General features: G+C 39.4%; 1 protein-coding gene across 2 annotated transcripts; it reads left to right on the forward strand.

Annotated features, from left to right (window-relative positions):
- The first annotated feature begins 103 nt into the window (after window positions 1-103).
- Window positions 104-24,013, forward strand: TRMT11 (tRNA methyltransferase 11 homolog). Of its 2 annotated transcripts, none has more exons than XM_063389950.1 (13): window positions 104-232; window positions 1,646-1,711; window positions 2,466-2,539; window positions 3,756-3,837; window positions 3,936-4,028; window positions 5,056-5,190; window positions 6,837-6,993; window positions 11,621-11,701; window positions 12,309-12,473; window positions 13,836-13,908; window positions 14,648-14,779; window positions 17,998-18,118; window positions 23,431-24,013. In XM_063389950.1, the coding sequence occupies exons 1-13, from the start codon at window positions 158-160 to the stop codon at window positions 23,560-23,562; spliced, it is 1,386 nt and encodes a 461-aa protein (XP_063246020.1). In that variant the 5' UTR covers window positions 104-157; the 3' UTR covers window positions 23,563-24,013. The 2 variants fall into 2 exon arrangements, with proteins under 2 accessions (XP_063246020.1, XP_063246021.1); XM_063389951.1 differs by having other exon boundaries at window positions 14,678-14,779.
- Window positions 24,014-25,310: the final 1,297 nt, after the last annotated feature.

Raw genomic sequence — 25,310 nt, forward strand, 5'->3', positions numbered from 1 at the left:
GATGAGAAGGAGACGAAACGAGCGGTAACTCGTGAAGAGCTCCGGGTGCTGCCGGGACCGCAGCAGCCTCTCCGCCACACGGCCCTTCCCGGGCTCCTCCCGCCGCTCCCGCCCTTCCCTGCCGGCGGCGCATGCGGGAGGCGGGGGATGGCCGGACATGGCGCTGGCGGCTCCGGCGCTGCGGCGCTATTTGCTGCTGCTGGCGCAGGAGCACCTCGAGTTCCGCCTGCCGGTGAGCGCTGCGCGGCGCCGGGACCGGGGATGGGACCGGGACCGGGGCCGGGACCGGGGCCGGGACCGGGGCCGCGACTCCGACCGCGACCGGGGCGGGGCGAGGCGCTCCCCTCCCGTTCCCTCTCCTCCGGGGCTCTCCCGGACAGCGCGGCCCCCGGGAGCCAGACCCCGGCGGGGGTCCCCTCTCTCCGGGAGCGCCGCGGGCTCGGAGCCCCCGTGCTGTGGGAAGGGACCCCCAGGCGTGGGGCTCCCTCTGCCCTCCCTGCCCCAGGCTCGTGGGGAGCCTCCGCGTGGTGGCTTCAAGGCAGCGCTTTCCTTGCCGCTCGCTTTTCACAGCCTCTGGCGCTAGGAGAGGTTGCCGGCAGAGTACCCGAGGCTCCATGTGAGAAGCGGAAGCCGGGGTTACAAAAATGCTTTCAGATCTTAGGCTTTGGTGACTTTTAAAGTTTTTTCAAGTTACGTGTCAGCTCCCGCCAGCGTGCCCTGGGTGCAGGAGGGGCTGGTGCTGCCAGGGCCTCTCCATGGACTGGCCCGTGGAGTCACCGTCCCTGCAGCGTTCAAGGAAAGACTGGATGGGCCACCCAGTGCCATGGTCTGTTTCACAGGGTGATGTTCCCTCATCGATTGGACTGTTACGTGTTACAAAATGTTTAATGTGTCTTGAATCATTTATTTGGCTTGTTTCCATTAACGCTTTCTTCTGTGCGTTGTTTTTTCCTGTTTGCTTTGTGGGACTGGAACCTCAGTTTATTTGTGATCAACCCGATGTTTTTTTCAGGCAGGGTCATCGAATGAAGTAAAAAAAAAGATGATACATATGTAACATAAAACTTTTCTTTTTATCACCAAGGGTTTGGTGGCACTTGGTTGATATCGATGCTGAAGAAAGTAGAGCCATTTCTCATTTCTTGTGTTTTGGTGACTGCTCAGCTTGTTTGGCTTTGTGATGAGCTGTGTTAGTGACATGATTTGTCAAAGACTTGATGGAACAAGTAAGGACAGATTTTTTTAGTCTGATGATTTGCTGATCCTGGCCCTGGGTTAGTGTTACTAGTGAAACATCACTTTTAAGAGACCTAGTCAGAAAAATATTTTTAAGACTAGAGTGGATAATATTGTAAGAGCAATATAATTGTGAGAGTGTAGAATTGAACAGTAAAGATTGGGATGAAGGGAAAATGCAAAATGGTGGGATTTGGTTACTGAAATTTTCCTGATATTTGCCAATGAGTTTTGAGAAAGCTTTTTATAGCAGGGAAGTCTTAATTTTCAGTTCATAAACAGTACATACAGTCTGAATTTACTTGTGAACTTCTGCCCTATCCACCATCTGCATTAGAATTTTACCTTTTTCTTTCTGTATAACATTAGTTAATGATTCTAAAGTCTGACCCTTATATTTTCCCTTTAGGAAATAACATCATTGCTCTCTCTTTGTGGTGGACAGTTCAGTGGCGAGCAGGAAATTCGTGTAAATGTAAGCGAGTACCAAATACTTTACTTGAGTGTACGTATGGTATGCAACTATATTCTTTACAGTATTTCTGTTTAATGTAGGCACCTGAATAAATATTGAAGTCTCTTAGAAAAATCTGTAATCTCCCCAAAACTGAGGACTTCTCAATTTCAGTAAAGACTCAGAACTGAAAAAAAGATGCACAAAATGCACCTCAGGATGTCTTCACTTACCAGCATGAAAAGAAGCAGTGCCATCTGCTGGGAGGCTCATCTAGCTTTTTAGAATATTTAAACCCTGCAAACACTCAAGAGGAGTTTGAAAGTTGATGTTTGCCTCCAAATCAAAGAGACAGAAGAGGAGTGGAGCTAGGAAGCCATATGATTCTGGTCTCAGTGCTTGGTCAGAGAATGTTACTGGGATTTAGTTATTGCTTGTGTATAACAAAGTGTTTCCAGTCTTTAGTGGGTGAATAATCAAGAGAAGTGCAAACAATATTTTACCAGGTCAGTTGCATTGGAAAAACTAAATAAATAACAGAATTTCTCAGAAATTGAAGCTGAGTAAACAGTCTTGTCTGAAATTAATTATTTTATCCCCATGTTCTCTATATTACTAAAGGTAACAGATTTTTTAAATTATTATTAATTTTTTTGATCTTCAATATGCATATTCGGTTTTTATAGAACAGAACTGTGTAGTTGTGTAATTCATGTGACATCATCCAGCTAGGTTTTTGTTGGTATTTGCTTCACTTTCCTTCTCTTGATTGCAGTCTCCCTTTTGGATTCTCAATATTCCGTCAGAAGAGATGGCAAGGGGACTAATGAAGCGGACAGTATGTGCAAAGTAAGGGATGAAAAATCTTGTAAACAATAGCATAAGCACTGGAATTTTGTTCTGTTATGCCAAATATCAATTTTGTATGGAGTCATAAGATAAAGGGTCTCTGATTCCCTCTAGAATTTTAGAAGGTGTTACTGAAGCCTCCAGGACTCCTGTAGGACTGATTATGTAGCATGCTCATCCTATTTACTCAGTCTATGATCAGTTCAGGATCTTGAAATGGTCTTCACTCCAGAGACAGTACTTGTAGTGTCAGTCATGTTTTATGCGCCTTGTATGATGTTGAGTTAGTGGCTTTTTCTAAAATATGTATAGAATTGAAAGATAAAACCAGTGATATGTGAAAACTGACAATCATCTTTGGAAGGGAAAGGTTGTGTCACCCTCCCTCAGTGCTGACATCTGAGCCTTCAGCTCTGACTGCTGCAGCAGAGGTCCCTTGTAGGAAATTCAAGAGCACAGGAATATTCTGGAGAGTGATTATTCCAGCTGGTCCTTTTTAGACGTGTCTGAATAACTTGCTTTCCAGTGAGGTGCATGAGAGAGGCCTTGAAGTATGGTTCAGGATAAGAAGCAGCATAGGTGTGTTATGTCTCTCTGACCATACTAAATTTGCGGTGTCTTTGCTGTGTTCTGCAGAGCTTGGGCCCCTCTGCACAATGTTGCAGTCCCTGTTGAGTGCTTGTTGTCTCAGGTATTCAGTTTTACCTACAATGACTTCGGCCCTCCACTCTTGCCTAAAGAATGGAGCACTGCACTTCAAAAAGCAGCTGCAGGCAGCTAGGGGAGTAAAATGTGACAAAACAGCTTGCAGATATTCTGCACACTGTGCACTCTCAGCTAATGTATGCTAATTCCATGCACAAAGAATACGTAGCCCATGGCTTATTTTTCTATCCTGTTGCTTGTTGTGGGGAGATGTGTTAGTTTTAGAATAAGGTGACTGGAGTGCCTCCATTGCACTGCTAATCAGTATGAAAAGCTCTGAAGCTTTTGGTACATGTTGCTAAAGAAGGAAAAACATCAGTGAAATATCAGCCTAGGATTAAAAATACTTGTTAGAAACAAAAATTAAAGCATTTGTCGAGAATTAAATGCCATGCTAATACTCCGTGAAGGAAAGCCTAAATTTGTTGGCCAAGGATTAAAAGGAATAAATATCTATATGGCATTTTCCCTGCTCGGTGTGACTGCACTCTCAAAAACTTTGTAATTTCAGGTCTATCTTTGAACTGTGGGGCCATGGAAGATCTGCAGGGGAGCTCTATGCATCGTTGAAGAACTATCCAACTGATGAGATGGTATACATATAAAGAATCAAGATAATATGGTTCCATAAACCCACTGAATAGCACTGCATCTGTACTAATTTAAGTGTCTTTGCCTTTTTTTTTTTCAGCTTCCATATCTACAGTCAGACTCTACGTACAAAATACATATTCATACATTTAATAAAACATTGACGCAGGCACAGAAAATAAAAAAGATTGATGTAAGTAGATAGTTAAGAAATATTTGTTTGGTTTAATCAATTAATGTTGTTCTTATTCCATGCTATCAGTGTATTTAAGTGTCTTCAAGATCTTAAGGAAGTTTATGGCTTGTGTCTTAGCAGGTCTAAATGAGATTTTTTAATCTGAATTAACATTCTCTCAAAATTCATGACTTATGTTTTTTTGTCCCTATAAAGCGACTTTTTAAGGCATATACAAAGCCAAACAAATACCACTGCTGATTTCAGGCGAAACTGAAGCTTATTGCTGAAAACTATAACATTCAAATGGCAAGGGTTAGGTGCTTGATTTTTGGAAAATCTGTTACTTGATCTCCTTATTAGGCTTTTATTGCTGCAGAATGTGGAACAAGTGACGTCAGCTACAAGCTGTGGATTGTGTGCTGATCTCCTGTTCTGTCATCATTTTCTTGTCTGTACTTACGCTCTCCTCCTAACTATATCAGTATTTAATTTCGGAAATTTTGTCAAATTACTGTTTATTTCTACTCTTCCACATCCTAATTAGGCACCTATTTATTCAATTTACTTCATTTATGGAGACTGAAATTATCTGTATTAGTAGTAGCTATTTTTCCGTTTCTTCAGTTTTTGTGTACATGAAATAATGCTAAGTATGTAAACTGCTGTAGCTGCACATCACTGAAATTTCACTTCCCATTGTTCATCATCAGTGTTGTTTCTATAACTTGAAAATTGCGTAATTAATACGTACAGTTAATTTTCTCTGTAGTTGAGTTCTGTTCAGTTAATAAAAAGTGTTATGGTTCCCAATTTCTAATCCGTAATCATTTGAGATTTGTTTAGAAGAAAGGCATTTCAAAAATCCAGTGAGAATTGAATGAACTTTTAAATACTAATGTACCATTTCTCACAAGTGAAACTGTGGGGTTTTTCCTGGTTTTTTGTTTGGTTGGTTTTTATTTTTTTCCTTTGGGGGGAAAGGTACTTATTTAAAGAAATTTTACACTGTTTATTTTTGACTCTGTTTTTCTTTATTGTGTAGGCCCTTGAATTTCTGCCATTCAAAGGAAAAGTAAATTTAAAGAATCCAGAACACATCTTTTGGATTTTGGAAGATTATGGAATGAACCCAAATGACGTTCCAGAAGAGCCCCATCATCTGTATTTTGGTAGATGGGTGCGTGAGCATGTTAGCTTTAGTTTTTACAAGTGTGTATTTTCAGGAGAGTGTACTTCAGGTTAAATGTAAAAAGTGTTTTGACTTTTAATAGAAGCGGAAAATACCATTGTCTGAATTTGTCATTGCATAATACTCTGAAGCAAGTCTTGGGAGTCCTTAGTGTGACTAGGAAAAAGTGCCTTTACTGAACAATTCAGAGGTGAAAAAAATGAAGTTGTATCTGGAAACACACCTTTGCCTTGTCATCCACTGAGAGAATTTAGCACAGCAGTGAGACTACACAGCTGGGGTGGTGTGTTAGATTGTTTTGGACCTAGCTGAGGCTGAAAGCTCGTGTCTCAAACACATGGAAGGATGTACAGAACTGTAGATGGCTTGTGGCCCTGCTGAGTGGCATCAGCCTGACGGGAGCATTCTGTAAGTGCTTCAAGTGATCCTGGCAGGCACCTCTGTGGAAAGGTGCACACTGATCCCTGAGCCTTTGGACATCAGTGAGCCAGCCCACAGGCAGGGACCTGCCCGAGGGAATGCCGACAGTGCAGAGGGAACCAAGTACAAAAACTGTCTGGAGCCTGTCATCTGTGGTCTTTCCTACAAATGTTCTTGCCTGCTGGTCATATGCACTCTAAACCTGCTGTGTTATTAGGATATCCTGAGGAAATTTGATCTATTCTTTTATGTCTTGGTGAGGAAAAAGTGGCTCCTCAAAGGATATCTCCCAGAATGACACTAGCCACTGTTGGGAATGTGTGCTTGCAATGTCCTGGATCAAGGGCAGCTGGAAGGAGGGAGAACCACTGCAGAGGTTGTGTAGCTATAGTCAGTGGCATTTGTACAGGGAAGTTAGAGATTCAAGTGATCTGTTAGGGCCAGTGAATATTCTCCATGCCTGTGATTAATGTGCGAGCACCATGGGTTGTGGTAATGTTGCAAAACATTGCCACTGTTGTCCCATCTATGTTGAATTCCTGAAGTGTTTAAAAATGAGTAAACCAACCTGAAAACATAGGCAGGTGTATTATGTTAACCCAGTAAGACTGATGCTAAGCAGAGGTGCGTTTGAATGTGTTTTGTTTTGGATTGCTTTGGTCTTCTCCGACATACTTTGGAAGGCTGATGTAAAAATGCTAGCATTTGGTCTTTGTTTGCTTTTCCCTTACATTCTCATCTGTCAACACTATCTTAAATTTAGATTTTGAGAGGGACAGAAATGCCAGTGAAGAAAGAAATTCTGTATGACTTTAAGTGTCCGTGTGTGTGCACACATGTGTTAGTATGCATTTCTAATTCTCATATTTTTAAATCTTTTTAACTCTGAATTGTCTGGAATTGTTTTTCTGATACTTAGAATAATAGCAAAGTTACCGTAATTGTAATTTCTTTGAAAGAATTTTCTCTCTAAAACATTTGTACATTTTTAACCTCTGTCTTGAAGAATTTACCCAAGTGTTGAACCAAGGTATCTGTTGCTTGGAAAGAAGTCTGTCATGTTTTCAGGCATCAGAAAGCGAGGTGATGTGTTACAAAGTGAAGTTACCTGGTTTTGGATGGTGTCAGTGGACGTGTCACTTAAGCAAGTCTGTTAGTGTGTCTGTTTATATCTTGTATCCAGGACCTGACAGGGGTTTTAAATGTTTCAACAGATCGCAGATGGCCAAAGAGAACTCATCGAATCCTACAGTGTAAAGAAGAGACACTTTATTGGAAATACAAGCATGGATGCCTGCCTCTCTTTTATCATGGCAAACCATGGGAGAGTAAAACCCAATGACATTGTATATGATCCATTTGTTGGAACAGGTATATATTTTTTTTTTCTTCAGCTAGTGGGAAAAAATGGAAGGTTATATTAGTGCTCGTACCACTCTTTTACCTGGTGTCATAACTTCTGGTGCCCAACTGATATTTGAGATGATACCAAAGGCAAAATTGTGTTTATAATATTAATGGTTTGTTAACCTGAAAGGGATTTTGAGGGAAGGAGACCAACTTCCAAAGATGTAAACAGTTGATTTCACGCTTTTAAAAAGTCTGTCTTCACTGTTGTGTTTAATGCCACATGGCCTAAACACCAGTCCATATGTGTCATGTACTGCTTAAGATCAAAGTGACAAAGAATGGGAATTTGGCTAAACACTTCTGCAGTCACTTTCAGAACATTACAAAGAGCAGCATTTTAGAACTGGCTCTTTGAGGGGTGCTGAGGGCACTTCTGCTCATACAGCACAAGATAGCAACAGTGAGGTCATAGCAGCATTCTGTGAGGAACACTTTGTTGTGCCATTGCAGCCTGTCTTCAGGATAGTACTGCTCACACAAGGTGCCCTTCCCCAGCTGAACTTTTCCTAACTTAGCCAGGAGGGGGAGCTTTTATTCCACATATTGCTGGGCATGGCATGGAAGTACTTTCTGCCTCAGGGAAACTGAGCTGTATGTGAAACAGCTGATCTATTGCGTCAGCTTGTGCCATATAATTATAGCAGAGTATATTGTGTTAAGCTACCTATAGTAGTTTTTTCAAAAATGTAGCAAAGGCTGTGTTTCTGACCTAGAATCCTAGAATAGAATCATAGAGTATCCTGAGTTGGAAAGAACCCACAAGGATCATCAGAATCCAACTCTTGGCTCTGCACAGGACACCCCAGAGAGTCACACCATGTGCCTGACAGCATTGTCCAAATGCTTCTTGAACTCTGTCAGGCTTGGTGCTTCCATGGGGAGCCTGTTCCAGTGCCCAACCACCTCTGGGTGAAGAACCCTTTTTTAATACCCACCTATAACTCCCCAGACACAACTTCAGGCCGTTTCTTCAAGTCATGTCACTGTCATCACAGAGACGAGATCAATGCCTGTTTCTCCTCTTCTCCTCACAAGGAAGCTGTAAATTGCAGTGTGGTCTCCCCTCAGTCTCCCCTTCTCCAGGCTGAACAGACCGAGTGTCCTCAGCTGCTCCTCATACCCTTCCCCTCAAGGCCCTTCACCATCTTTGTTGCCTTCCTTTGAACACTCCAATAGTTTAGTACCTTTTTTATATTGTGTCACCCAAAACTGCTCCCTGCACTCAAGGTGAGGCTGCCCCAGCTCAGAGCAGAGCAGGACAATCCCCTCCCTTGCCCAGCTGTGATGCTGTGCCCGATGCACCCCAGGACAGAGTTGGCCCTCCTGGCTGCCAGGGCACTGCTGACTCATATTCAACTTGCTAAACTTTAATCAAAGTGACCGCATGTGAAATGCATAGATTTAAAAATACAGTAATGAGAAGATGAAGAAAAATCTCTGCAGAGAAGTTAGGGAGAGAGAAGACTACACTAGTAGGGTCACTAGTAGGATAAATTCTTCCTAGCATGTGTTTTCTCTGTGCCATAGAAAAAGAGCATGGATATAATATTTTCAGAAACAGAAGGGTTTGGTAAACTCTTATGTTTTTGTCTTAAATTTTGTTCATATATGACCTGATTTTTTTAATGCATAATGATATCTGAAGAAATTTTCTCCTCTTTCTTGTGCTTCGTCTTTGAAAGGTTCAGGAAATTCCTCTGCTTATCTCTTAGCAGTTGGTTTCATTTTGGTGTCTATGGCTTTTTGTCTTACTATACAACCTGCTGACTTAAATCACAAAATAAAGTCCCTGAGAGCATTCTTTCTCCTGGGAATGAAAATTGAACAAAAACAAAAAGGAAGGGTAAAGGCAGAAAAAGAAAAATCACATAAAAATTATGAAGCTATAGAAATTCAAGATAAATGTTGCATTTCAGTTCAAAAGGTAACATATAAAAATTCTCCCCAAACTGTCTAGTTGTTCTAATTACAATTTCGGTTGGTTGGGTTTTTTTTGGTTTTTTTGCTAGATATTTGTAATATAACGGCCAGAGATTAAAGGGGACAGTGTAGATACTGGATGCCCTTTGTCAGTGGAGTGTATTTATGACTAAATAACAGTGGCTTTTGCACTTACTTCTGTTGAGTAAACCCCAGGAAGTTCAGTTGTCTCTTGAGGACCTTCAGAAGATTTTCAAGCTTGTCAGTACAACAGTGCCCTGTCACTGGAGTTTCTGGGAAGTGTTTTGGAGTTGAGAGTAATGCAGTGATTTTGAGCTGATGGGTTTGGAAAAATATGTATTCAGGATCTGAGGAGTATTTTGAAGAACTGCAGTTCAGATTTCTTTATTGGTGCAGCTTTGATACCTGGCTGTGTTTCTGTCTGGTTTTTTATACTGAAAAAGTGAATAGTACCAAACCAGAAGGGCCTTGCAAAATGGTTCTTGCTTGTTGCAAACAAACTGGTTTTTGCTGCATAAGCCAAATCACAAGTCTTTCACATTAGTGTAAGAATGGAGAATTGGCATTTTTCCTTGGAATATAAAGTGTTCTTTGACCGGGCTGGATTTTAGAAGACTTGATTCTGCTTTTTATAGTCGAACAGAATTGGAATGGCCAGGACTGCGTTTTTAACTTCCATCCATGTTTAGATATTCTTTCCTCAGTGTTGGGTAGAAGGAAGCCTGGAAGCTTCTAGAAGAATAAATCAAATCTTTTACCTGAATATTTTGTGCTTCCTCCTAGGCAGTCAGTTCAGGTTATCTCAGTAATGTTGTTGGTTGTTCTTTTGGAAGATACTTGTAATACTGCATAGTTGCAAATGATGGGATGTCTTTCTTTTACATCCTGGAGGACCAGACCTCATCTGTGCTGAGGAGGTGGAGTAATAGTGTGTGATAGAAAGGCAGGAAGCTCTGTGCCATCATCATTCTGCTACAAGTCACCAGGGACAGAGTGGTTCCCTGATTAACCCTTTGTATGTGTCTGTTTCACACACTGATGAGGGCTGGCCATGTGAGAGTGTGTAAGTATCCATGCACCACCTGCGTGAACACAAATGGAACTAGTACAAGCTGAGATTTATTAAAAGCTGTAAATTCATGATTTCCAAGCTTCTTTTTTTTTGCTTGTGATTAAAAATATTCTTAGATGGGCAAAGCACTCTCTTCTTACTTTTTTTGTAGGACTGGGTGGTATGCCATACTTGGGGTCAGGGCTAGCTAAATTTGTCTTGACCCTCTGGATATACTGCCCATCTGTTCTGAGGGATTGCAGCCAAGAAGGGAAATGGGTGATTCCTTTGGGGTGAGTAACCTTGTTTTTCCCTCATCCATTTCACAAGAAAAAGCAGAGGAATTTTACAAGTTTTTTTTGTTCTCGCTCACCTTTGGTTCTGGTAGAGTTTGTGACCATATGGTGCAGGAGTTTTCTGCTGCACACAGGGCACATTGGGGATTTTCTGGTGCTCAGTGGGTGGCTCAGGACAGTGCAGCCATCTGAGACGCTTCTTTCCATGCTCCTGGTGAATGGGAGAGCTGGTGTCACCCTGCCAGCCAGCCTGTGCATTGTCAGCCCTTCATCCTGCAGCAGTCATCCCCTTTATTTGGCAGGACTGTTGACATCAGTGGTTCACAGCCTTGTTCTCAGTTGCTATTCTGTTCTGAACCAGTCTGGTAGCCACAGACCTCTTTATTAATAACTTGACCATACAGATACCTGTTCATCTCCTGCAGTGTGTCCATTGTTTCATTTGGAAGCTGTTAAAGAGTTAATGTAATTTATTCTTTTCTGTGGGCTATTCAGCTGTTGTCAGTTTCAAGGGGAAAGCACACTTTTTTTTGGTAGGGTGTTCTTTTTTTTTTTTTTTTTTGATTAAGAGGGCAGGTTGCAATAGCAGTAATTAAAAATCTGTTTTATTACAGAATAAGTACATTGGTAAAACTACTGACAAAGTAGGCAGCTTACTTACAGCCAAAGGCATTTGTATGTAGTTTTTACACTTGAAAAGGATTATAGAAACTTTTTTGATACTTATGTTTGGTGTAAGTATTGGAGATACTTAAATTTGTAAGACTCCTCACCATTTTTTCTTACAACATGGGAATAGTAACCTTATAGAAGTTTGATTTTTAGACATCATTAAAGAAACTGGCTTTAAGAACAGACATAGTAGAACTGCTATTTGTTTGGTGATGATTTTTCCAATTGTTTGACAACAATTTGAAATTCTGCTCCTTGCAAAGGAGAATCAAAAGTTTTGGTTCGTATAGTGATTAAAGGATCTTACTGCTTAAAATACAGAAAGCCATAAACAAAAATCCTGAACCATCTCCAGAGATGAGGAGTGACACAGGGCACAGCAAGATAAGGAAAATCATGTAGAGCAGACAAAGAACTTAGTGTTACTATGTCTGATTATGGTTACATAGTGATTCTAACTGGTTGATAGATCTGTCTTTTTTAGTGTTTGTTTTGGTTTTTTTTTTTCTTCTCCCTTGGGTCTAGTGTGCTGCTGGTGTAGGCTCCTGAAGTTCCTGAGGAAAAAATCCTAACACAGGTGACATTTATGACAGAAGTTTATACTTTTCCTCTTTTCTCCCATGTATAGGTGGCCTTCTGATCTCCTCAGCACATTTTGGGGCATATGTGTGTGGTACTGATATAGATTACAACACAATCCATGGATTAGGTATGTTACATATTTCAAAGCCACTGAAATCTTACCCTCTGGAATTTAAGAATACTGATGGTAGCAGATGATACTCAGTGAATTTTAAAGCTGTGGTAATCTTTGCAGGATTTATTTGGTCATGCTTAGTTTTATTCATCGATTTATATGTATGCTAGTTAAGATATTATCTTATTTTTAAGCAGAAAATACCTTTGAAAAAGAATATTGAAGACCAAAACAAAGTTCTAAATAGTAATTACCACAGCTGTGTGCTCTTTTAATCCATGATGTAAGAAGTGCCTCAAAACCTAACCCAGGAACCCTAATCTCATTATCACTTCTGCAAGTATGCAAATTATATTTGACCTAGTGGACAGGGTTGTGACTGGTGGATGGAGAGAGCATCTTGCAAACTAATGGGTTTGTAAATGTTTTCTTTGACACCTTATGCATATGGTGCAGCAGAACTTTTCTCTTGTATTTTTGGTTTTCCTTCTACTTGTGAAGTTTATTGCAGGTACTTTTGACAGGTTTTTTTGGTGGCATTTGATTATTTTCCTTTAGTTTAAATGGCAGAGCACATGGAAGCTTTTTTTCTCCCTTTCTGTTCCCCTTCCCCTCCTAGGCAAGGCAAGCAGAAAGAACCAGAAATGGAGAGGGCCAGATGAAAATATCAGAGCTAATCTCCGACAGTATGGTTTAGAGAAATACTACCTCGATGCACTCGTTGCTGATTCGTCAAGACCAATATGGAGAAAAGGGATGTTGTTTGATGCCATCATTACAGACCGTGAGTTTGTTACTGCCTTTTGTTGCCCAGTAACAATAAAACATTATTGCCTATGTACATTGATTAAATGTCTGGACAAGTGCTCAGGTCTGCAGCTTCCGTGTTTCCAAAGATGATTGTTGGGAGCAGGACTATGGAAATTGGATCTGCATTTGATGTATCTACAGTTATTTTAAGGATAGTTATTAACATGTAACAAAGCTGTCAGTGGCACTTTCTTCCATGGAGAGAATGTTGTGTTCGCCAGCAGAAATCAATATGGCTGAAAATCATCCTTTGAAGAAGTCTCCTTCAGTAAAAGCACAACATCATTGATGCATGGGGGCTTCTCATCAGAATGGTCTGTATGGCTGTTGGCAGCACACTGGAGTCTGCTGTGCATCTCTGATGGACTTGTGGAGACTTGTGTTAAGTGCTCAATGTAATGCTTGCAAAGAGAAATTTTAATGGGTTTCCAATACACTTAGCTACTGGAAGTAGGAGTAGTTTGAAAAGATCCTCTGCTCTTTTAGAAACCTATTTACTTAACACCATTTGTCTTGTATGAGAGGGAAAAGAAACCACGGGGATAAATGAAAGACCTTGATACAGCAATTTCTGATCTCAAGTGCTTTTACAATGACACATTCATATCAGTTAAGAATAGGAAGTCTGACTTTTCTTTGTGGGTTGCTTGCTAGTTTTTATTTGGCCTGTTCGGCAACGAGACAGTGTAGAGTATTAATAGGACTTAGAACTGAGTGTGAAAGCATTTGTAAAACTTCTGCAGTGTTTACATTGGTGCTTCCATGGTGCTGAAACAAGTCTCACAAACTCAGATTTTTTGAACATGAAGTAAATATGTTATGCTATTAGAAATGTGTAAAAAACATATGAGAAAAAAACTTCTCTGGTTCTTCTTTTGTGTGAGAATTACCATTTGTGTAATGTGCTGACAAGAAATTCTCATATACTTCATTTTATTTTGAAAAAGGTTAGTAAGTGCTATAGGGGACATATTTGTATCTGTCAAACAAAAAAGGATGGAATTATTTATCACATGTTGGAAATCTAGGGAATATTTTTCAAAGAACAACACAGCATTGTCCTTTGTCATGTAGCAAACGTGTAGGCTGCTAGAAGCTCTTACAGCTGAAGGAATTTCCTTGAAACAATTTTAAGATTACTTTTTAGAGCAAGAAACTTTCAGTAGATCTTGAAGAGATTTCTCTTACTGACTTTTACTTTGTAAAAGCTTTCAATTTTTTAATAACCTTGTGTAAGCCACAGTTTGTGCACTGTTGTGTATGTATGGTGTAATTGTATGTCATTTGGACAAAGGGTGAGGTTCTCATCTCTGCATTTTGCTTTTGCTTTGTCTAGCACCATATGGTATCAGAGAAGCTCCTCGCAGAATGGGATCACAAAAGGAAACAGTTAAGTTGGTTGAAAAAAGGTAGGAAAGCTGTCTCATCTGTTGTAGAATATAAATGTCTTAATGGAAACCCAGTTGCAGTTTTAAAGTATTTATTCTTGATTGGCTGTCAGAAGTTAAAAAATAGTAGCAATTATAATTAAAGAAGAAAAACCCTTCTTGTTCTGTTTTCAAAGCTACTGTGTCACTTCGTGAAACCGTCTTGGTTTCGTTCTCCCTCCTTATCCTTTGCTTGTATTCAGATTTTGAATTGTATTTCTCACTTCTGTGGGCCACTATTTATGTATTTCCAGTTCTCAGAAAGTTCTCTTTGGTCCCTGCAAGCTGCAAAATCACTCTAAAATGGAATACCTGTAATTTTACCTTAAACTTTTTTCTTTTGCATTTTCCACTGCTCCTTTCTTTTCAGAGATACTGCATGGCTTCTCCACTGCCTGGCCTTCCTTGCCTTCTGACTTTAATTCCTTTAGAAAGATGCTGTGCAAATTAACTATTTCCAACATACTTGTGGATCTTTAGACTCATCTTTAATACATGTGGAAGTCAAAGAGACAGTTAGGGGGGAACTTGAGAAGTTGTATTCCTCATAGTAGTAGTAATACTCCACAGTACTCCTGGATTGTCTTAGGTAACTTTGCAAAGCTCAGGAAGTGCTTTTGTGGCTTAGTGTATTGGTTTTTTTCTTCTAATTACTATTATTAAAAATCTATGTTTTACCTGTGCTCTTGTGTTTGCTTACACTTGTACATTTTTTGTTCAGCACAGAAAATCACTTCTTCGTTTCATCCAGTTACCATCTGAGTGACATCTTTTTTGACCTCTTGAAGTTTGGGGCAGAGTATCTGGTGATGGGAGGAAGATTGGTTTACTGGCTGCCCATATACAGGCCTGAGTACGTACTCGTGGTTTCTGCTGTGTTTTGTGTTAGAATGGGTGCTGCATTCTCACTGTGCTTTCCTTTGGGACAGAGTACAGCTGGAGCTTCCATTGTACCAGCACTTAACAGTAATGCCCAGAGTGTGTATTAGAAAACTTGGTATGAGGGAAATCACATTTTGTAACAGAGCTTTTGAATGGAGACAAGTCCTTACTGTTACCCAACAGAAAATGCCTTTGCATATCATTGTAAATGTGTGTCCAGTGGGTGGAGGTTTAAGCTTGAAAAGTTAGACTTTCATGGTGCAGGTGGATTTCCAAGACAGAAGCAAGGCTGGTATTAGTATGTGTTTCTGCTAGAGTAGTTGATAGAGATGTGTAAAAATGGTCCTTGATTCTTTGGGGTTTGGCACTCCTGATTTAGCTTTCTTCTGAGAAATAAAAGTGGCCAAGAGATGGCAGTGAGAGGCAGGAAGCACCCGAGAGCAGCCCTGTTAGGGACTAGAGAGGCCAGCAGAGACTGCAGGATCCTGGCTCCTCAGCAGTGCAGCCTGGGATCACAACTGAGTGTATAAGGAAAAACAGCTGCTTGCATGCCTTATTTATACATCTCTTAGATTGGGTTTGAGGGTTTGTTTTGTTTTTGTAAAGGTTTTTTACTGTGAAGTGAGGAGGTGATGTATGTAGCTGTTTCAAGGTGTCTTCCAGATACAGGTGTGCTCTGAAGGTAGTTTATACAGTGTCATGTATTTCTATGTACAGTCAAACTGTTATATAAAGTGATGGTTGCCCCTGGTTTCACTGTGGAAATGGCTTGTGATAGTCCAGTATCTCCCATGCTGTTTTGAAAATTTGGAAATCAAATGGAGCCATTTCTGTTACAAGCTTCTGTAACAGGAGAATGCACTTAGAAGTTTGCATATTTTAGTGAATGATAAAATTGGTATTGTAGGCCTTTTTTCTCATAAGACAGTTCACAAACAAAGCAGTGAAGGCCATTCATAGTATTGTAGCTGATTTTCACGTCAATAAAATCTCTTTGGAATTACTGAATTTATTTTGCTCATCAAGATACCAGTGCTTTTCTTCCTGCTCATTGAACTTTGGTAAAAGCTTGCTTCCTCACTACAACAGTGTAAAGTGTTTCACTTAGACAGCTTGGCAACTGCATATTTGGGATCAACTTTAGTTGCTGTTTTGGGGAGGTCTAGCTGAGTTGCCTTTTAAAAAGTGACTTGAAATACTATGTATTTCAAGCTATGTAGGACTTGAAATACTAAAGTTGCTAGAATTAGCATACAATACTAGGATAGTCACTTTATTTTCAGCTGTAATAATGAAAATGGGACATTAAAGCAATTAAGTGGGGAGAAGATTCTTTCTGCTAATATGTTGCATTATCAAATATCCCTTGGCAACACCTGCCTTGAGTTTCATGTTTTGACATCTTTGTATATTACCTTAAATTAAAGCCGAAACTGTATTGAATTGGATGTCTGTTAATATCATTGCTTCTGTATTTCTTACTTGACATGTTTCTGAGTTTTACCTGAAAGAATGTAGAAATACATTAATTAATGCTAACAGAAAAGGCTTTTTAACAAAGTGATAGTGATCTCTCCCTCTTCAGGATAGCATCTCACTCCAAAGTTTACTCTTTCAGTCAGACATTGAAATCATTGTTGAGTCCAAATTCTTCTAATTCCATTAAAGTCAGCCCTCTGTATGATTATGGAGAGAAACTTTTAAAATGTTGTGGCAAGGTGCCTACCTTTGTAAAAGAAAAACAGTTTGGTGGTACTGGATGCATCAGAAGGCTTGTGTATTAGAAAAAGCAGTTGAGAATTAATTTCATTCTCCTTTGCCAAAAGCATGTTCTGAGTTCACCTCGCAGAAGCAGATGCTTGTTTCTACATGAGAAGTGACTGAAAGGTAGCTTTGCAGTCTGGAAATTTTGGAGGAAAGCAAGAGGCAGTACTGTTTGGGTTTTTTCTTATTTGCAGATCTGTATTTGGGATTGAGTTACTTGTTTAACAGTTCTCTGTTATCTTAAGAAATGCCAAGTTTTCCACCAGCAGCTAGATGGATCCTATTTTAATCCAGACCAACACCTTTATTTTCATTCAGGAAATCCACCTCTTTACAGGAAAAATGTAAAGCTCTTCCTTTGTACCTTTTAAATTCAAGTCATAGGTATCAAGTTGTTCAGTTCCGTGTTTCAGTGTCTGAATTCTGTTAACCCCCAAACGTTGGAGAATCATAGGAGCAGATGTTTTGTACAAAATCATACCTAACAATACCAGAACCCATTTTCTGTGCTTTCTTTTAGTAACTGTTACTTGAAAGCTTATTACAAAATCTAGGAATAAATGACTGATCTATGTTTCAGTATATAGGAAGGATATATGATATTTACCGTACTAGCTAGGTTAATTCTTCTTGCTGCTCTAGTCCCATGCAAAGTTCTTAAATCTTTAAGTTTCTCTTTCGGCATTTGGAGAAATAGGAGGATTGAAAGCAATTTAGAGAAAGCACTTTCTATGTAGAAAATAGTATGCCTATGAGGTGGTGCATTTAAAACACTGTAACTCTTGCTTCTGTAGATAGTAGTGATGTTGGCTTATAATTACATCCAGTGTGAAATGATGGTAGATTTTTTTTGCCATTATAAAAAGTAATTATAATGAGATAAATTTGTAATACCAAATTTTGAAGTTCAAGAATGTTGCTGTTTAATAAGAGCTGGCTTAATAGGATTTGAAATTGAAGTGCAGTGATCTCCTTTAGGGAGCCAGAGTAAGTCTCTTATTCTTGCAACTTCATATGTGTTGACTGTGGAAAATATTTTTAAAATCTCAGCTCTGACTGGATAAGTTATTATTCCAGTTACTAATAAGTTATTATTCTGCTTGTCTCAGATATTTTCTACTTGAAATTATACAGGCAGGCCCACGTATACATACATTAACATCATTTAAATACATGCAGAAAATGGGGGGAGTGTCTCTTTACTGTGAGGTTTTAATTTATTCTATACACTGTATGTCAAGATGATTGGGGAATATACGATGTCAGAACTCTGGAGCAGCAATATCTGAATTTATTTAGTCAGGTTAAAGGGCATAACAACTTTCAACTGTGAACCTTTTTGTGAAGAGTCTGTAAGAATTTTGTTTCAGATGCAGATCTTCCACTTCATGAGCCTACAGCACTAAGAATGATTATTTCCTCCAGATACACAGAAGAGATCATTCCCCGCCATCCGTGCCTGAAACTTATTAGCAACTGCGAGCAGATGCTTTCCAGCCACACATCAAGGCGCCTCATAACCATGGAAAAGGTGAAAGAATTCAAGGTAAGTTTGAATTCTTGATCATACTGTGTAAAATAGTAGCTGTTGTGTTCGTGACAAGTTCGTGCTATTCAGCATTTGATCCTTGTTTCTGTCACAGTTCAGTTTTTATGATCAGAGTTAGATCTTTTGTGAAATTGAGCAGTGATTTAAGGGACTGTTCTGGTTTTGGTTTCTTCCTTTTTATTCTCAGCTTTTGGTAAACTCTTCATCCTGAAAAAGTCCCTTGATAGTGTGAAAAAGATCTTTGAACTTAGGGTTACTTGTGAATTCCATCCACGGAGGTTTTGCCTTAATGCCCAAGTTTCCATTGATTTGAAAGTGTATCTCTATGCCCAAGTAAATACTAAATACTTTTGTGGGTCTTGAAGTACAGGTAAACATTATTTAATTCTGTTACTTGATCTTTAGAGTGGTACATTTTAGCTTTTGGAATAATACTGAAGTTGTGGCAAGTACAGAAAAGCACATTGGCTCTTTTTTCTGTTTTTGTTTTGTGACACACTAAGTGCCTCTCCTGAGGCATTGGGACCAGGGAATATTGCATTCAGGTCTCCTTTCCATTCTTGATACTTCTCTCCCTTAATACTGTTAAAAGAGATGCTAAACACATGTGGGGCAAATTCTTAATGAAAATGCACTCAGCGAGCAAGTGTTTTTAGTACATTCTTGTCAGCTGGAAGAGCTGTTTCAGATGGCAGGAGATGCAGTCAGACTGCTGTGTCTGTGTGGTGCTTGCACTAATGACACAGCAGGGGCTCAGTGCTGCCTTCTTAATGCTTGTGGTGACTGCAGTGCTCAAGCAACACCTGAACTTTTATAAACACTCTCTGGAGTTCAGCCTTGGAGCTGCCAACTTCACCAGTAGCAAACCAGTAGGGTAGATGATGAAAATTTTTGACATGTGCATCTCAGGGTGTTCAGGGGGGGTTTTGACAGCAGTTTTATTGCTACCAGAACTGTGGGGTAACATATTCTAACCTAAAAAATATATCAACCCTTCTGCAAACAGACTTGTGTCATTTGTTACTCTCCTCTTTTGCATCACCTGTTCTTTAGTTCGTGGTTTGACAGGTTCATGTCTGGAAATGCTTAGCTCTGAGCACCTGAGACTAGTTGGCAGGCTTGCTGCTTAGATAAGGCTGTGCAAGTGCTTACATTCAGTATTCCAGATGTCTGTTAGATAATTCAAAGATCCCAGAACCCATGTGTGGTTTCTGATGATGCAAAACTTGTTTGGGGAGCAAAATGCGTGTTGAATCCTTAGCTACTGTCTTCTTGATATAGGACCTTGTTTCGGTGTCTTAAGATTTCTCCACCTCAGCATCCCTTACCTGGAACATGTTTTTTCCTCTATTAATATCCTGAGCAAACTTTAAATTGGATACTTCTGACCTGCTAGATATGACCATAAAATTCAATAGTTATACTTTTGTCTGCTTTTCTTTTTCCTAAGTAAAAGAGTGAAATTTTATGGATATGCCAAATATTTATCTTTCCAGACAGTTCCTGTCTGCTTTACTAAGCTGGTTTGTAACAGGCCCTCAATTGCCTTTTAATCCAGCGCAGTGCAGCACTTGCAAATGGCTGAGAAATGTTACAAGCCATGTTACTGTTATTAGGCAGTTCTTCGGTTGCCCCAGTGTTTGCCACCAATAAGGAATTGCAGATTTCACAGCAAATTTTGATTTCACTATTAACACTTTAAATAAACTCTTCACTGGAGATTAATCCAGTCAGTTGCTAAAATTGGTGGTGCAATTTGATTGGAATTGTTTGTAATAAAAAGGAGACCAAAGTGAAAGCAGAAAGTGAATTTGTCTAGGTAAAGTAATAATCTATCATAAGAAATCATAAGGATGAAGATCCTATATTGAATTAAAAACCTCACAAATCTCATACATAACTCACTGTCTTGTAAGTATCAAGTCTGGTTTTTTTCAAGTTTAAAATGAAATTGTCCCAGCTGGAGAAGGTTTCTTCCTGAACTCAGTGTTGATATGAATAGGCTTTTATGTGCACAATATGGGCAGAGGAGTTGTTTGGTTATTTTAATTACTGTTTCAGACAACTTTTGACACTGTTCCTTTCAGCACAGCATTCACCCCAAAATGCACACTCCCCTCCTGCCTCCCCCACAGCAGATATGCACACTGTCCCCCCAACACCCACGGTGGGTAGAGCACGAGGAACTGCAGCCTCAGCCCAGAGCCCCATGTTTCTCCCTCACTGTGAGGCATCCCACTTTTTTAATGCCAAGAGAGATGCCTAGAAATTACCTAGTAAGATGTAACAGAAAACTTAACTGAAGGACAAACTCTGAGCATATGATTGTCCAGGAAGGGACTAAGAAGCACCAGGCACACAAACCCACCCTGCTGAGCAGCTCAAGCATTTCCATGTCACATGGTCACTCCAGAGTTGTTACTGGTGTAGAATTTTTCCTACTGAATTTAGCAGTGTCTGTTCCTGGGTATATGACCCTGCTGTCTCTGATTTGGTAACTGCTCCTTTTGTTTATAGCTGTATAACATTAGTACAAGTGGTTCCTATAGCTACTGTCCAGCACCAGATGTAGAGTGGTAGGAAGCAGTGATAAGGTTAGGAAGACTTTTTTTAAAATCAAAATTAAATATGGGTAATTACCTTGAAGCTGAACTGGGGCATGTTAGATGAGTAAAAATCTTTACAATATCACTTAATATTTGCCAAGATTTTAAAGAAAACCAAAATTTTCCTGTTATCATTCACCATCCCCTTCTCTTCCACCTCTTCATTATTTGAGATCCCTAAAATCTATTTTAGTATGGTCTTTAGAACAAATAAATTGTTGAGGGGTTTTTACAAGTTATTTTCTCTGTAGAGTTAAATGAAGCCTATCTGTGGTGTTCAGATTGTACCCATTCAGCTCTTTGATACAAAATATTTCAAGTTAGAATTTGTTTAGAAATCCTTAGTCTCTGAAATCCAAGAATTTCTGTTACTTTGATCAGTCCTCACGCTGCCTATGAAATTCCTTTGACTAGTAAATCTCAACAGTGACCGGTGTCTCCTGGTAGTTCAGGATTTCATATTTTCTTCTCCCTTTTTTAAGGAGCAATTCCCATTCTTGTTGGTGTTTGGGTTTTTTTTGGTTTTTTTTAAGCAATTGCCATTATTATTAGACAGTCATGCCTGTGCAGGTGAGAGGTAGGGCATGGAACCTCTTAAACTGGAATTATTGTGATGTGGGCCAGGAACTTTTGTAATCTCTCCTAAGAAATCCATGCCTGACTGCAGATCTCTCATTTAGCAAGTATTGTTTGCAGAGCTCTTGATGAGCCCTGGATTTTCAAGGTGAGATTCTGCTGTGGAGTGGTGCACCAAGGCTGCTTCCATCTGGTGCATGCAGATGCCCCTATTACACCTGTGTTTTACTTGAAATTTGTTCTTCTACACAGCACATTCTCTCTTTGCCCTAACCAGCTTGGAGGTAGAGGAGGGGGTTGTTTCCTTCTTCATCCCAACCCTCCAAATCAGCATTTTGTTTCCTATGGAATCAAGATGAATGTTGTTCACATGTGTGACCTCTTAGAGGTTGTGGGGATTATTTTTTATCTTAAAGTGTTTTGATCTATGTATCGTTATCCTTCAGGGTCAAATACCCCGTCCATTTCTCAAAACAGGTGAATTACATAGCACTCTTATTAAAACATCCCAATGATATAAAAACACATCTTTATGTCAATGAAGGATTTCGGACCTGGAATTTGAAGAGCAGAAAAGGTGCTCTCTTCCAGTGGGTTGGGCTGGAGACGTGGGTCCAGGTTGGCTGTGAGAGGAGTATGTCTTAAATCCTTCTTGTTTCCTGTCTGTCTGTAGAAAATTTGTAATTTTTGGTTTTCTCACAAATATGTAAAAAGCCTGAGAATAGTCATGGGGATGGCAGTCTCTCACAGATGACCAAAAGACAACAGATAATACTGTGTCTGTATTGGGTTTCCTGAAGTCATTTTCTTCTGCTATTTTCCAACACTGCAGTATTTAAATAAAGCTGCAGCTACTGGTGTACATGCTTTACATAATAGGTATCTACATGTCACTGAACATTTAGCAAATTAATTTAAGCTGGCATCCCATTCCTGATGTCTGCTGGCATAGCAGGTGAGACTTACTTCAAAATAATATCTCATTGTGTCCAGAAGAGGGCTCTTCTGCATGCACATGAGCGTCTTGCTTTGTTGAAAAACCTTTTCCTTCACTCCTTTAGAATTCTCGTTAAGATAACTGAAGCTAGGAGAGGTTGTTGATCTGGGTAGATGAAAACCTGAAAAGGCTACAAAAGAGCTGAAAGGAAAGATTGTCCACTAGGATTCTGTTCATCCTTGCATTGTAATACTTCTGTAACATGAAAATACTGACTAAAATCTACTTCCATGTTCCTACTAATGCTAAATCATTCCACAGTAACTTTATTTTCAAATATGAACAAATAACTAAAACGTTTTAAGGTAATGAAACACTGTATATGTTACTGCAGTGCTTGAAAAAAACTGAGAAGGAACATGTGGTGGAATAGTTGTTGTGTGCTTGTTTTTATGTTGTCCTTGCACTGTTCAGTTCTGTGTGAGGATGCTTGTCACTGTTGCTTCCTGCTTTTGAGCACAATAATAAACTGACATCACCCAGAAGCATAAAACTGTTTTTAGAAGTTGCCATCAGTTTTCTTTAACACTCGGATTAAAGTTTGATGTAATGTTTATCTTACAGCATGGCTAATGTTAGCTGACAAGTATCTTAATTGTATAAAGCCACAGTACATGATGAACTAAACCTTTGTATATACAGTGGGCCAATTTTCTAAACTGTGTTCTTGGCTGGTGTCAAATAGGTATTATGTGTAGGGATTTACTGTGTCAACTTTAACTTTCAGAAATACATGAATGCTGCACAGAAAAAAAAATCTGAATGTGCTTTAGTAGCTGTAGGAAATAATTTCAGCCATTTGCGTTCCTCTTCTGTTTGTACCTGCCTTCCACAGACCTCTGACTAACTGAATTCTCCTGACAATGTTTTTTCTGTAAAGTAACCTGTGTGGCACATGGTACCTGTGCTCATTTGGTCATGTGAGGGTGGGGTTCTGGTGATGTCAGCTGAGATGTTTCCAGTGACTTCAGTGTGTGCTGTTGAACTGGAAAACAAAACTGGAAAACAGAAGTCTAACTACCCTACCCTTGTGCACATAATGGTTTGAAAAAGTCTGGAGGCAGAGTGGTGGGAATATGTGCTGAACACGCTCCCCTCAAGTCTAATGTTTGTCTTTTGATGCCGTGCAGGATCAAGATGAGAACTCTTACTTGTTGGATGGTCAGTATATGCCGTACAGGGGACACAATTCTTTCCGTGAGAAGTATTTCAGTGGTGTGACAAAGAGGATTGCCAAGGAAGAAAAGGACAATCAGAAGTGAAATATTATATAAACAGATTAAAAAAATGAGGAAAGGATGAAGACCGTGTTTCTTTGTAAGGACATCTGGATATGAAACATTCATTTGGATGCTTCAGAAAAATAAATACTGCTTTTAATTTTAAAACAAGATGAAACCCACAACCCAGGTTGAGAGCAGTTCTTTTTAATTAGATTTGTTTATAGCAGATTTTATTGTACAAGTTTTTTGAGTCTTATTTAATTTATATTTTTACTTTCAAGTACTCATGATGATTGACTAAAACCATTATTATTGTTCTTTCACTATGAACATTTACAAGAAAGCAGTAGTATTATTTGGCTTCTTAAACTGTGAACATCTGGCTGTTTTAAAAACATGCTGGTGATCAAGGATTGCTGATTAAGAAGATCTTTTTCATTTATTTTGTTTTGTTTTGTAAATGGTGTACAATAAACCAAGGTTGGTGTGAGGTTTTTTTAATTGTTGCATGCAATAATTACTCGTACGAATTCCACGTGCTCTGGCTGAGGTCACAAGTGTTTAAAACAAACAACAAATGCAAAGAAACAACTGGGCTCATGCACATCCCACAAAAAGAAAAGCCTCTGTGACCTGACAAACTCTGGAGAGCCTATTAAACCCTGTGAAGCCTGTCCACATCTGAAGCTCATCTGTACCTTGGATTTGCTTTTGCATTCCTAAACCTTGACTCTTAGTCAAGCCAACTGTCTGCAATTTTTGGTTCAGAAATCGATAGTTAAACCAGTAACAACAACAGCATAAAATCAGTAATGATTCCCTAATGGTATTAAGCCTAATCAAATCTTTGAAACCAAAGCTGTATTTGTTAAAGGGCAGACTTTGCTGAATCCACACCACGTCCATCATGAAAATACCTCATTTGAAAACCACTAAGCCCATTAATTTAGGATGTTAATGGCTCTTCTCATTTTGGTGGTCAAATATGGTCACATATTCTTCTTGGTCTGCGTTCACCAAGCAGACCTTGGTGAATGCATCTGTGCTCCAGCCAGAGGAACCCTGCTTCCCAGTTTGCTGCAGGTTGCTGACTGTGGTCATGTTAATGTCTTTGTAGATCATAATTTTTAAGTGCCTCTTGAAGGAAGGCACAGGTCATTGTGTGTATCTGATCAAGTTCATTAACTGAATTTGCTCTTCTGTGTATTGTGGTCCTCAGCTGCAGCAGGAAAGCTTACAAACTCAATGGCAACTTAGTCTGGCCTTCTGGCTCTAATCTGTGGTGCGTTAAAAGTTCTCAAATAGTGATTTATTTTCTGTGTTGCCATTATAAATCACTTTGTTTTGACACTTTAAATGTCAACCATATAATAGTTGTTCTGGACTCAACTTGGAGCAAGATCAAAGCTCAGAAAATTTTTCAAAAGCAGAATTTGATCATTTTAAATATTACATCAAAAACGTACTGCTTCTGAAAACCTGTCTGCATTTCAGCATTACAATTTAGCATTCAGCTTTTATTACTTAACAAATTAAAATTAATTTCCGTTGTTCATAGGCAAGGAATTTTTCTAGATGTATTTATTATGCACTTAATAACTCCATTTTTGTGAAAGTTACCTTACACGTGATCTAAGTGGTTATACAAGAGGTAAGGTAGTGGCACGTCTGGCTCTGTCTGTTCAACGAAAATGATTTAGTTTATTTCTCCTTTGCCTGGTCCAACTTCTAGTCCCTTCAGCTGTGGTGGTGTGACCTTTGTTTAGCAGTCCATACATACCAGCTCT

This window comes from Prinia subflava, chromosome 2 (assembly GCF_021018805.1).
Source record: "Prinia subflava isolate CZ2003 ecotype Zambia chromosome 2, Cam_Psub_1.2, whole genome shotgun sequence".
Taxonomy (NCBI): domain Eukaryota; kingdom Metazoa; phylum Chordata; class Aves; order Passeriformes; family Cisticolidae; genus Prinia; species Prinia subflava.

Coding starts and splice junctions, on each gene's coding strand:
- TRMT11 (XM_063389950.1), top strand. CDS start 158: ATGGCGCTGGCGGCTCCGGCGCTGCGGCGCTATTTGCTGCTGCTGGCG. Junction 1,712..2,465: donor AGCAGGAAATTCGTGTAAAT/GTAAGCGAGTAC, acceptor TCTTGATTGCAG/TCTCCCTTTTGGATTCTCAA. Junction 3,838..3,935: donor ACTATCCAACTGATGAGATG/GTATACATATAA, acceptor TTTTTTTTTCAG/CTTCCATATCTACAGTCAGA.